The sequence below is a fragment of the Pecten maximus genome, chromosome 5 (assembly GCF_902652985.1).
Source record: "Pecten maximus chromosome 5, xPecMax1.1, whole genome shotgun sequence".
Classification (NCBI taxonomy): domain Eukaryota; kingdom Metazoa; phylum Mollusca; class Bivalvia; order Pectinida; family Pectinidae; genus Pecten; species Pecten maximus.
In genome coordinates, this window is record NC_047019.1 from 49,390,330 (window position 1) to 49,402,667 (window position 12,338).

At 39.4% G+C, this 12,338-nt stretch overlaps 1 protein-coding gene across 11 annotated transcripts in view; it reads right to left on the bottom strand.

Annotated features, from left to right (window-relative positions):
• LOC117328267 (neurofilament heavy polypeptide-like) overlaps positions 1-12,338 on the bottom strand; it is a 60,369-nt gene that overhangs the window by 44,385 nt on the left and 3,646 nt on the right. For 2 of the 11 annotated variants that reach the window (XM_033885740.1, XM_033885738.1), the window contains exons 1-2: positions 11,435-11,932; positions 10,651-10,944 (exon numbers count right to left, since the gene is read on the bottom strand). In XM_033885740.1, the coding sequence (XP_033741631.1) occupies positions 10,651-10,944; positions 11,435-11,731 (591 nt within the window). In that variant the 5' untranslated portion in view covers positions 11,732-11,932. Of the gene's footprint in view, positions 1-1,895; positions 3,187-10,650; positions 10,945-11,434; positions 11,935-12,338 lie in introns of those variants that run through there. The other 9 variants (XM_033885744.1, XM_033885741.1, XM_033885739.1 and 6 more) reach the window with 8 other exon arrangements.

Consider the following 12,338-nt stretch of genomic DNA (forward strand, 5'->3'; position numbering starts at 1 on the left):
ACCCAGTACCCACCCTAGTATTACCAGTAGTGTCAGACACCCAGTACCCACCCTAGTATTACCAGTAGTGTCAGACACCCAGTACCCACCCTAGTATTATCATCAGTGTCAGACACCCAGTACCCACCCTAGTATTATCATCAGTGTCAGACACCCAGTAACCACCCTAGTATTACCAGTAGTGTTAGACACCCAGTACCCACCCTAGTATTACCATCAGTGTTAGACACCCAGTACCCACCCTAGTATTACCAGTAGTGTCAGACACCCAGTACCCACCCTAGTATTACCAGTAGTGTTAGACACCCAGTACCCACCCTAGTATTACCATCAGTGTTAGACACCCAGTACCCACCCTAGTATTACCAGCATTGTCAGACACCCAGTCCCCACCCTAGTATTACCAGTAGTGTCAGACACCCAGTACCCACCCTAGTATTACCAGTAGTGTCAGACACCCAGTCCCCACCCTAGTATTACCAGTAGTGTTAGACACCCAGTACCCACCCTAGTATTACCAGCATTGTCAGACACCCAGTACCCACCCTAGTATCACCAGCATTGTTAGACACCCAGTACCCACCCTAGTATTACCAGTAGTGTTAGACACCCAGTACCCACCCTAGTATCACCAGCAGTGTTAGACACCCAGTACCCACCCTAGTATTACCAGTAGTGTTAGACACCCAGTACCCACCCTAGTATTACCAGCATTGTCAGACACCCAGTACCCACCCTAGTATTACCAGTAGTGTTAGACACCCAGTACCCACCCTAGTATTACCAGCATTGTCAGACACCCAGTACCCACCCTAGTATTACCAGTAGTGTCAGACACCCAGTACCCACCCTAGTATTACCAGTAGTGTTAGACACCCAGTACCCACCCTAGTATTACCAGTAGTGTTAGACACCCAGTACCCACCCTAGTATTACCAGTAGTGTTAGACACCCAGTACCCACCCTAGTATTAACATCAGTGTTAGACACCCAGTACCCACCCTAGTATCACCAGCATTGTTAGAAACCCAGTACCCACCCTAGTATTACCAGCATTGTCAGACACCCAGTACCCACCCTAGTATTACCAGTAGTGTCAGACACCCAGTACCCACCCTAGTATTACCAGTAGTGTTAGACACCCAGTACCCATCCTAGTATTACCAGCATTATCAGACACCCAGTACTCACCCTAGTATTACCAGTAGTGTTAGACACCCAGTACCCACCCTAGTATTACCATCAGTGTCAGACACCCAGTACCCACCCTAGTATTACCAGTAGTGTTAGACACCCAGTACCCACCCTAGTATTACCATCAGTGTCAGACACCCAGTACCCACCCTAGTATTACCAGTAGTGTCAGACACCCAGTACCCACCCTAGTATTACCATCAGTGTCAGACACCCAGTACCCACCCTAGTATTACCAGTAGTGTTGGACACCCAGTACCCACCCTAGTATTACCAGTAGTGTTAGACACCCAGTACCCACCCTAGTATTACCAGTAGTGTCAGACACCCAGTACCCACCCTAGTATTACCAGTAGTGTTAGACACCCAGTACCCACCCTAGTATTACCAGTAGTGTCAGACACCCAGTACCCACCCTAGTATTACCAGCATTGTCAGACACCCAGTACCCACCCTAGTATTACCAGCAGTGTTAGACACCCAGTACCCACCCTAGTATTACCAGCAGTGTCAGACACCCAGTACCCACCCTAGTATTACCAGCATTGTCAGACACCCAGTCCCCACCCTAATATTGTCAGCATCAATAGTGTTAGACAATGTCAAGGTTAAATCTAAAGAGAAATTCATGCATGTGATTGCAACGTTCTAACAAGTATGTATATAAAGACACTACCAAGCATCTAGGTGAGACAGATTACCGCAACTGGGACGATGGGCGGGAGACGATTGTGATAGCTACATGGTGCATGACCAATCTCCAAATTGAAGAAACTGTGGAACATGCTTTCTGGCACAACCTCACGCAACCCTGCCGCATATGATATCAGGGTGGGCATGATCACCATGTTAGATCGCATTACCGCATCTACATTCCGGTCCTCGGTGACCACGACTGACCGAGGGGTAGTCATCTGTGATCCTGTGATGGAGATGTCCAGAGTGAGGTGTCTGGATGGCTGGATCTGAGAATGGAGACGCCCTGGTGTCCGCAGCTGTTTCATCATTGTAGCTTATATTGCGATTAACACACACACAAAAAAAATCACCAAATTGTAGGTTATAGATTGTTAAATGTGCAGTGGACTACACACAAAAAGCATATTTCTGTATAACTGCTTTTCATTTGAAGTCGATAAAATATCCAAATTCAACTGATCATTCCATCAGACTCTATGGCTCACGCCTGAAGCATCACAGCAGCAGTATTTGCTCGATCAAGAATCTTCCATTTTTCAATCATATAAAATGAATATCCTAGAATCATGAGTTTTTTAAATTGCACGTTTAAAGGTCTATTTTCACATTGCCTTGAAAGATAAACTTTAAAAACCAAATTAAATTTGGAAGAAATGTATCTTACACGTGTATCTTTTAAGAACCTACCGGTACACAGTTCACCTAAGGTGACAAATCAGACAAGTGGTGTTCCTTCCATTAGTCCAGATAAAATTTAATTGGTTCAAATCCAACCAAATTATTGAAAGCTAATCACGCTGTTTTTGTGTATATGTTAATCAGGAGTTCCAAACCTTCAACACTCCATTACTTCACCTGTCCTGTCCCAACACACACTGTTTGTTTTTGATTGAATTATTCAGGGTTCCATGTATATTCAAGCCGTTATATACATATGTACCTATCCAAATGAAACTTATACTTTCAATTTTTCCTTTCAAACACTCATTAGATATACCAGCTGTGTGCGCATCCCATTGGAAGGTAGATCTGTCCAGGTAATACACAAACTTCTCATGAAGGTGTGAGATCTCGTTTCCAAGAGATGGTGAAGGATGTCACCCACGAGTTCCCAAATGGAACAATCTAGTGTAAGTGGCGATGTGAATTAAAAGTCTATTTGGCCTGTATTAACTTTCTCTGGGATGTAGAAGGTCCATGAAATAATCTACAAATGAATTTCATAACAAAAGTGTTGATAATCTCTCATCAAATGCCAAGAAATCCTACCCATGGGGTAGTTGATAGACCTAGGGTCATTTATCATTGCTAGCCTGTAAGGATTGTAGACATTATTACAGCTGTCACTCAATATATTTCACGTTCCCACCCTCTTCTGCTTGACAACTTGTAACCTGGAACAGCTCATCTAAAAATCTCATGAATTTTGTCCACATGTGAACAATATCATGTCAAAGGGTTCAAAGAGATGTCGGAAAATAAACAAGTGCAGTACAATGAACTCAATGCTGAGGACTCCACCATTTTATTTACTTGTGCTGAAAAGGGCTAATTTAAAGTATACATTTAATTTCCTTTTTCTTATTGCGGTACTGTTTGTGTTTCAAGACAAAATGTTATTGTCACCTGTTGAGCAAACAAGCAGGAGGATTGAAGGAGGTGTAAGTAACGGCTATTTAAGCTTGGTAGCTCAGCAATCCCACCATAAAATTTATATCAACTGACATCTAAAAAGGAGTAATGAATCAACACAATCACATTATAGACTTAACACACATGTTTATTACAAAATAGTTTTATGATATCAAATTTTATTACTTAAAACTTAATAAATAAACTTATCAATTCTTTCATGGAAATAAAGTGAAATGGCTTTTGATATATCTCAAGCTTTAATATACCATTTAGACATTTGTCAATCTCCAAAGTTTAAGGGGCGCCTAGTTACCAAGTGCTAGTGTCAATATGATTTGTTCTACAAAACACTAGATGTTTTCACATAGTCACTCAGTCAATAACTATGAAATTTTATGTGCGTCGTTTCATCTTTAAGGATTAATGTAAAATCTCCATACATTAAAGTTGATAATGGATATTAATTTTTTTTTCAATGAGGAAGAAAAGGGTATTACGAAAACGTTCAAACTTACTTATCAGTAAGCTTTACATACAGTTACCAGCCTCAGATTTCAATATGAAGAAGTATGCAAGCAAGTTAAATTATTTCTTGTTGAAGAAAACAATTCCTTCTGGATTTAACACTAAACAGGTGATATATTTTAGGTGCTGATTTTTACCTCCCTGAACCTAATCAAAAGGGAAGTTTAGCTATGGGTTGTAATTTTAAGTGAAGTTTGTGTTACAAAAACAAACTAAAATATTGAATTGCAATAAAAGATAGGATGCTAAGCTCAATTTGAAAAGATTATGAGTACATCAAGTCAATTAGTGAGATTACAAAAGTTTTTATTAGTTATTATAGATAGACACTTCTCCATACTCTTTGTTGCCCTGGAGTGCTATGGAGATCAGAGGCGGTTTCATTTTTTGGGGTCTAAACGGTTGGACCAGTTGGACTGTGTTGTTCGTTATGAAATAAAGACGGACCTGGTGATTTTATATTGTTTTCAGACGAGCCTTGACAAAGACTTCCAAGGCCTGTATTAACATTTGCAGGTCCGTAAAAACTGACAAACCCAGTTTGTCCGCATAAACGACCAGGCCCCTAATTTGTGCTAGGGGCCTCCAGACAGGATAGACACACATCGCCTGACAAATTTATTGTTTTACTGACTTCTCCGGTCACACACTCTTCAGTAGAGAACAGATTTGTATCTCATTACGTAACTGATTCAGTCTCGGTGTGGCTAAATGCACAACTGTTTGCCCTGTTATGTTAGTACATTTGTACTTCAAATGCAAGTTTTTAGATATGATAGAATAACATAGATTTGCCTACCAATATTTACACTATAAAACAATATCTGACTTTCATGACTATGATATTTAATTTAAGTTTGTGATACATATGAAGTAAGTTTAGGAAAATTCTTCGAAATTATGGCAAAACATAACAGAAAATACCAACATCAAAACAAAACCATAACTCCAAATCAACATTAATAAAACAAGGACAAAATTAGACAAAATTGTAAATATTTGGCTCTTCGATAAGGTATCCTCAGTTGTCCTATGTAGATTTGAGAAAGAAACAAAACATTACCATTTACTTCAACATACATGGCTCAATTGTCATTACATAACCGAATATCTGAAAAAAACCGAAAGTAAACCTAAAGAAAGACATTGCAAGATAAGCTGGTGTGAGATAAGCTGGTGCGAGATAAGCTGGTGCGAGAAGCGAGTATATCCTCATACAACACCCATCATTAAGAATTAAAACTTTTTATATGCCTGGCTTTGACGGTTGTATTATGGTATCATCAGCATCCCTCCATCTATCATCATTTGTTTGTCAGAGAAATCACACCAAGCTGTTTTTCAAAAAGGTCCAGGGAGGTACGAGTAGACTGTTGGGTGAGTGGAATGGTTAACTTGTATTTGCTCGGAGTGGTCTTTGAAATTTGAGATGCTAGGATGGTGCACGGTTGGATGGTCAATTGGGTGGTCATTATGTCTCTGCATTGCCTGCTCATTGCAGAGTTCTCCTGATGCTGGCTGGAATTGGTATCGATGCAACCCTGGCATGGGATGAATGATTTCTGCAACATAATGGCAGGCAGGGTGATATAGGCCAGCAGTTACAGCTGATAGACTGAAGGCTACAGAACATCTACAGCAGTGGATGGGGTCAAACCTGTTCACAACAGAAGTGGTGTCAGACTATGCAGCACGAGGTTGATGTTAACTTCATGGGGTTGTCATTTGGCAGTATACTGGTGCAGATGCACCTCCTGGAAGGGACAATTTGTTGAGGCTGACCTTAAGTGCTTTCAGGGCCTGCAACAGTGAGGGTGTCAGCCACAGTATAAGCTACAGAGTTGCAGATCCCCTGATGTCCCTGGGTTTGTCCAGCATGTGGGCGATGGTGTCCATCACAGAACTAGGCTCTATGCCAGATATGACTGATATACATGTGTGACAGCAACAGTGCCAGTTGAGAGAGTTCACTAGAGCTGTCCAATGGGCGGCCATTTGCCTGAGGTTGTCAAAACTGTGCCAACCTGAATTGTTGGTGGGTCAGCCATCCTCTTGAGGAAGCTAAAGGATGTTGAAAGTGGGGATATGATGGATGTTGGAGGATGACTTTGATTTAGCAGTTATTGAAGAATATATCAGTGGTGGAGAAGGCTGTCAGTCAATTGTTTACTGGGTGGAACATCACTTCCTGCTGTGTAAGAGGAATACTTGTTAGCTATGCTGCCCTGCCTTGAAGGTGGGGGTTGATCTGATCTCTGTGGTACAGCAGTAGTTGCTGTTTAATGTTTAGAATGTGTAAAATGGAGTATGCAAACCAATGTCAGGTAAAGCGTGTTAATTGCCCTATGTCAGGTAAAGTGTCTTAATTCCCCAATGTCAGGTTAAGTGTCTAAATTGTCCAATGTCAGGGGAAGTGTCCCATGCTAGTCTGTGATCTCATCAGCTTCCATAAGAAACATACTGGAATCTTCACCTGAGCTGATATTGTGATATTGGCTGATGATATAAACTCAAGAGTTTTCATGGTATATATGGAATAAGAAAATTAACGAAGGGCCTAAACTCTATATTTCTATTTTGAATTAAAGCCACCAAACAGAAATCACATTTACACTCATATATATAGAATTATAGCAAATGTATCTATAGGTAATTAATCTGTTTCATGGTCCTTCCATCATACAGCAGCCCTGCACTTAAGTCAAAATTGATATTGCCATTGTTACTTTTAAACTTTATTGCCTACATATACATGTATTGATTTTTCTAGTTCAGTTTCTAATTGCTTTATGATCCTGGAACCTACTTGGTGGGGACTTAGTTTAAGCCAGGACTTGAGAAAACAAATTTTACCAAGCTAACTAGGGGTCAATGCTGAGGATCTGTTGTCCACTTAAATACATGTTTTCAGTCAATGTTTGTATTTAATTCTGGTTCCATCACAGCCACTCATGTTTTGTTAGAAATATGTTGACTTTCTTTAATGGATCCTCATCTAGTTAAATTGAAAATTCAAGTGAAAATTAAAGAGACAGTCCCTACACCTGCATGCTTGGCCTGAACTTTGATTACATTTGATGGGATGATACCACAAATATTATGTTTACCTTGCCAATTAGAGTAAGGTACCTGCTTCCACATTATACTGGAAGTAAATGGGGTTTACTATCAACAACTGAAAACAGGTTAATTGTTAATTTAGATTAATGACGCTGAAAAATGTTAAGTGTTAAATGGTTTTACCTGTTATCAATTGTTACACCTGAGGTCAAAGGTTGTTATACAAAGGTGACATGTCAATCCCTGAAATAATTATCCAATCACAATGTCTTACTTGGTCCTACTTCTGCAGGAATAGGTAGGTACAGTGTACATACTGTACACTATATGACATAGAATACTCTCACGTGTAAAATCTTTATGAGAGAGGCAAAACTAGTAGATGATTAAACACTCACCTAAAGGAAATGCATGAGATTGTTGTGATTGATTACTCCTATACTTTTTATCGCACCCCACTTAAACCCTCCTAATCTATCTATACCTGATGTTGGCTCCTTCCCTTTGAAGTCTTTAAATTTTAAAATAATACTCAAACATATTTACTAACTTAAATATTAATCACTTTTGATGGTCTGGATGAAAGTGCAGGGTTTCCAAAGGAAACCAGATATAGATGGGAAGACATTTTGTCCAAACTCCAGCACAATTTATTAGGAATGTCTATCCAAAGACTAGTTCCTCAAACCTCCTTCCCATCACAGTGAAATTAGTAATGATATTTCTATCTTGATGACTTTGTGGTATAATATTGAATAATAAAATTTGTTAAAAATGGGGGAGATTTTAGGAATGTCACTCTAGAGTTTACAGGTACTTATCTAACAATTACACTGAACACATTCAAAGATAACAATATCAATGAAATCTAGTCGACAGATTTATAAACAAGATTATTTCACCATTACTATGCAGTTCTAAATACAGAGTTTAAAGGACCACATACACAGTGTATAAAATAGAAAGGCTGGTTTAAATTTGCCTTGGTGAGGACAGTAATTACAGTTTAAATGGACACCCACCCACACAGCTAAGGTGTTTTAATCATACAATCATTTATCATATTTTTAATAATACATGTCACAATGTTACCAGATAATCTGATTGAGTACATATATATATCAGTATGTATAATAACGACCAAAGTAACACTTTAGATAATTCACACCCGGACAAACCCTGTAATTTCATCGGTGCCCTGCTGGGCCCGAGCATTTCTATGGTGAAAACCCAGCATGTAATCTATAACTCTAACACTATAGAAGCATGCACACATAAAAAAAAAATGCAGTGAAATACTCAACACATTTGTATGTTCAATAAAATTAAAATAACATCTTTGATCTAAAACAATAGTCCCTCCACTTATTGTAAGGAAAACCATTGCTCACACCACATCCCCTCCAACCATCAAGTTAATCATCCCCTCTGTACCAAACCATCAAGTTAATTCATCCCCTCTATACTAAACCATCAAGTTAATTCATCCCCTCCATACTAAACCATCAAGTTAATCATCCCCTCTGTACCAAACCATCAAGTTAATTCATCCCCTCTCAGCCTCTGTACCAAACCATCAAGTTAATCATCCCCTCTGTACCAAACCATCAAGTTAATTAATCCCCTCCATATTAAACCATCAAGTTAAATCATCCCCTCCATACTAAACCATCAAGTTAATTCATTTCTTCTGTACCAAACCATCGAGCTAATTCATCCCCTCCATACCAAACCATCAAGTTAAATCATCCCCTCCATACCAAACCATCAAGTTAAATCATTCCTTCTGTACCAAACCATCGAGCTAATTCATCCCCTCCGTACCAAACCATCAAGTTAAATCATCCCCTCCATACCAAACCATCAAGTTAATTCATCCCCTCCGTACCAAACCATCAAGTTAATTCATCACCTCCGTACCAAACCATCAAGCTAATTCATCCCCTCCGTACCAAACCATCATGTTAATTCATCCCCTCTGTACCAAACCATCAAGTTAGTTCATCCCCTCCGTACCAAACCATCATGTTAATTCATCCCCTCTGTACCAAACCATAAAGTTAATTCATCACCTCCGTACCAAACCATCAAGTTTATTCATTCCCTCCGTACTAAACCATCAAGTTTATTCATCCCTTCTGTACCAAACCATCAAGTTAATTCATCCCCTCTGTACCAAACCATCAAGTTAATTCATCCCCTCCGTACCAAACCATCATGTTAATTCATCCCCTCTGTACCAAACCATAAAGTTAATTCATCACCTCCGTACCAAACCATCAAGTTTATTCATTCCCTCCGTACTAAACCATCATGTTAATTCACAACACACACCCTCCCAGACCAAACTGTCACACTGATTAGCAACACACACCCTCCCGGACCAAACCATCATGTTAATTCACACAGCAGACCAAACCATCATGTCAATTCAAACACCAGACCAAACCATCATGTCAATTTACACACCGGACCAAACCATCATGTCAATTCACACACCGGACCAAACCATCTTGTTAATTCACACACCGGACCAAACCATCATGTTAATTCACACACCGGACCAATTTAAACCATCATGTCAATTCACACACCGGACCAAACCATCATGTTAATTCACACACCGGACCAATTTAAACCATCATGTCAATTCAAACACCGGACCAAATCATCACGTCAATTCACACACCAGACCAAACCATCATGTCAATTCACACACCGGACCAAACCATCGTGTCAATTCACACACCGGACCAATTTAAACCATCATGTAAATTCACACACCGGACAAAATCATCACGTCAATTCAAACACCAGACTAAACCATCATGTTAATTTACACTCCGGACCAAACCATCACCATTTCATCCCAGTTGCTTTTTCATTTGATTTGGAATATTGATAGATAATATGATTTTATGTTGACCATAATTTTGTTCCTAATATTTTTTTTCTATTTAGATATCTGAGGATATTACATCTAGTGAAAGATACAATCCATACAAATTATCTAACGACAATAATATTGTTGGTAGATATGATAATCATTCTATAAATTAAAGTTAACCTTGTGTATTATTTCTAATCCAGACTTACTGAGAACACAGAGTAAGTGCTCAGATTAACATTAGCTTTCAAACTTCACTTCAGTAATTTGCAGATCAGTTACAAACATTTTAATACTAGCCCTCCTAAACTGGACAAATGTGTTTATTATACAGGATTACATTCTCTGTCTCACTGATCATCAGTAAGTGTTGATTTAGCTGATCTGTTCTGTTTGAACAAAATCAACTTGATCTATAGCATTAGTATTTGACAAAATATGAAAAAAATCCAAATTAATGAGACTGGATCTATACTGTGTCTACTGTATCTAACAAAATTGTATCAGGTACTTATAGAAATGTGTTCTTATGATTGTCAGAATCTCAGGCTTACAGAATCCAGACTAACAAGGTTTGATTATGTCTTACAGCTATTTCTGGTGAACTCAGCCTTACAAATTATGTACCTGTAATAGTACAGAACCCTTACCTGATTTTCCGGAATCCATTTACTGAGAGCATCCACCCACACAAGCCGATCATCCGGTTTGTTGTCCCCCTCACCGTCCTCCCGCCCTTCCTCCTCCCCCCAGGCCCGGCCATGGTGAAGGACAGGGAGAGAGTACTGTTGCTGGGGTATTAGGGGCTGGGTTGGTGGTATAGACGCAGTTTTGGGACGATTGTCAGCAAATCCATAGGCTGCTGGATAAACTCTTGGGGAAACTTGTGTAGGGTTGTAGGACAACCTTGAAGAATGGTGGCCAGTACTTGTCCTCTGATTGCTCTGGAAATAAAAGTATTACAAGTTCTACCTTACAAGGACAGTTTTATATCATTTACCACCCACCAGCACAACCGTGCCCTTGTCATAAAAGTAGTGTAATATGATTTTTTATTTGTGATGAAATCAATGGTTTAATCATGTCACTGAAGACAACACGGGTCATCTGACATCTGAACTTACAAGACACAAGTTCAGTAAAAATTATGCAGGGCCATAACCGTTTATGTTGGGTTTATGATGATACAGGATATGGCTTTAATGCACAGGGGAGGGGGAGGGGGGGGGGGGGGGGGTAATTACGTTTCTCTGTGAAGCCGTGTTTTAAGCCATTTTTTCGTGGGGAGGGGGAGGGGGAGGGGGGGGGGGGGTAATTACGTTTCTCTGTGAAGCCGTGTTTTAAGCCATTTTTTCGTGATGATTCGGAAACAAACAAAGAATACACAATAGGTTATTAAATGCTGCTGTGATCCAACTCTTCTAGCCAACTCACTCTGTGTGTTTTTAGGGATTTCGACGATTTCGACGAACAAGAACTTTTACATTCATATAGCGTTCGAAGATAATCCAGATAAGACCCTGTACAAGATGACGACGGTAAGCTGAATGTATTTGTCCAATCCGGCGATTGAAAACCAGAGCTGCTTTCTGTTGGATCCGCGTCTTTACCACTAAATTGGACACTGATTTTCGGTGCCGAATTCCAATATTGGTATCGATATGGAGTAATCCTGTGGTCAGAATCATATGCTACTTCACATAAAGTCGTGGCCATGGGTGTAATTGCCATCCCAACAGTTATCAAGATGACTCAACGTGTAAATATTGTCATTTGTATCATGGCCGCCATTCAAGCACTCTCAAGTATGGTAAGTCTATATGACGTCACTTCCCGCGAGTACAGCCGCAGAAGCACATTTTTGTGTGGCCTAGATGTGGTACACGTTTCAGAACCGGTCATACACTGAACTTGCAATGCCAGAATGTTTTACTTCTTATACTTTGGTTCAACTTCTCCAAATATGTTAAATACTTCGTATAATCTGTCCACGTGAACAAAGTACATTATGATTCTTATGACTCCGACTTATACAGAGAATGCACTCAATACACAAATAAATAAAAGTCACGGAAAGAAGAATTAGTCTTTAAATGTCTTTGGTATTCTTTGTAATTGTTCGTGACAAAGTATGTATTTCTCAAGGATTTGACTCCAAGTAGAATTAGGAGGATTTAAAATAAATAAATAGCATAGACCTATATTGCTATCTTGATATTTTGGTCTCCCTACTTTAAAGCTTACCTTGATCCTTTACATAACGATGTTACAAACAACACTGTTTTCTTTTATAGAATTTAAGAGTTTGTAGATAATTATTTTAGTACCTAGAAAAGGG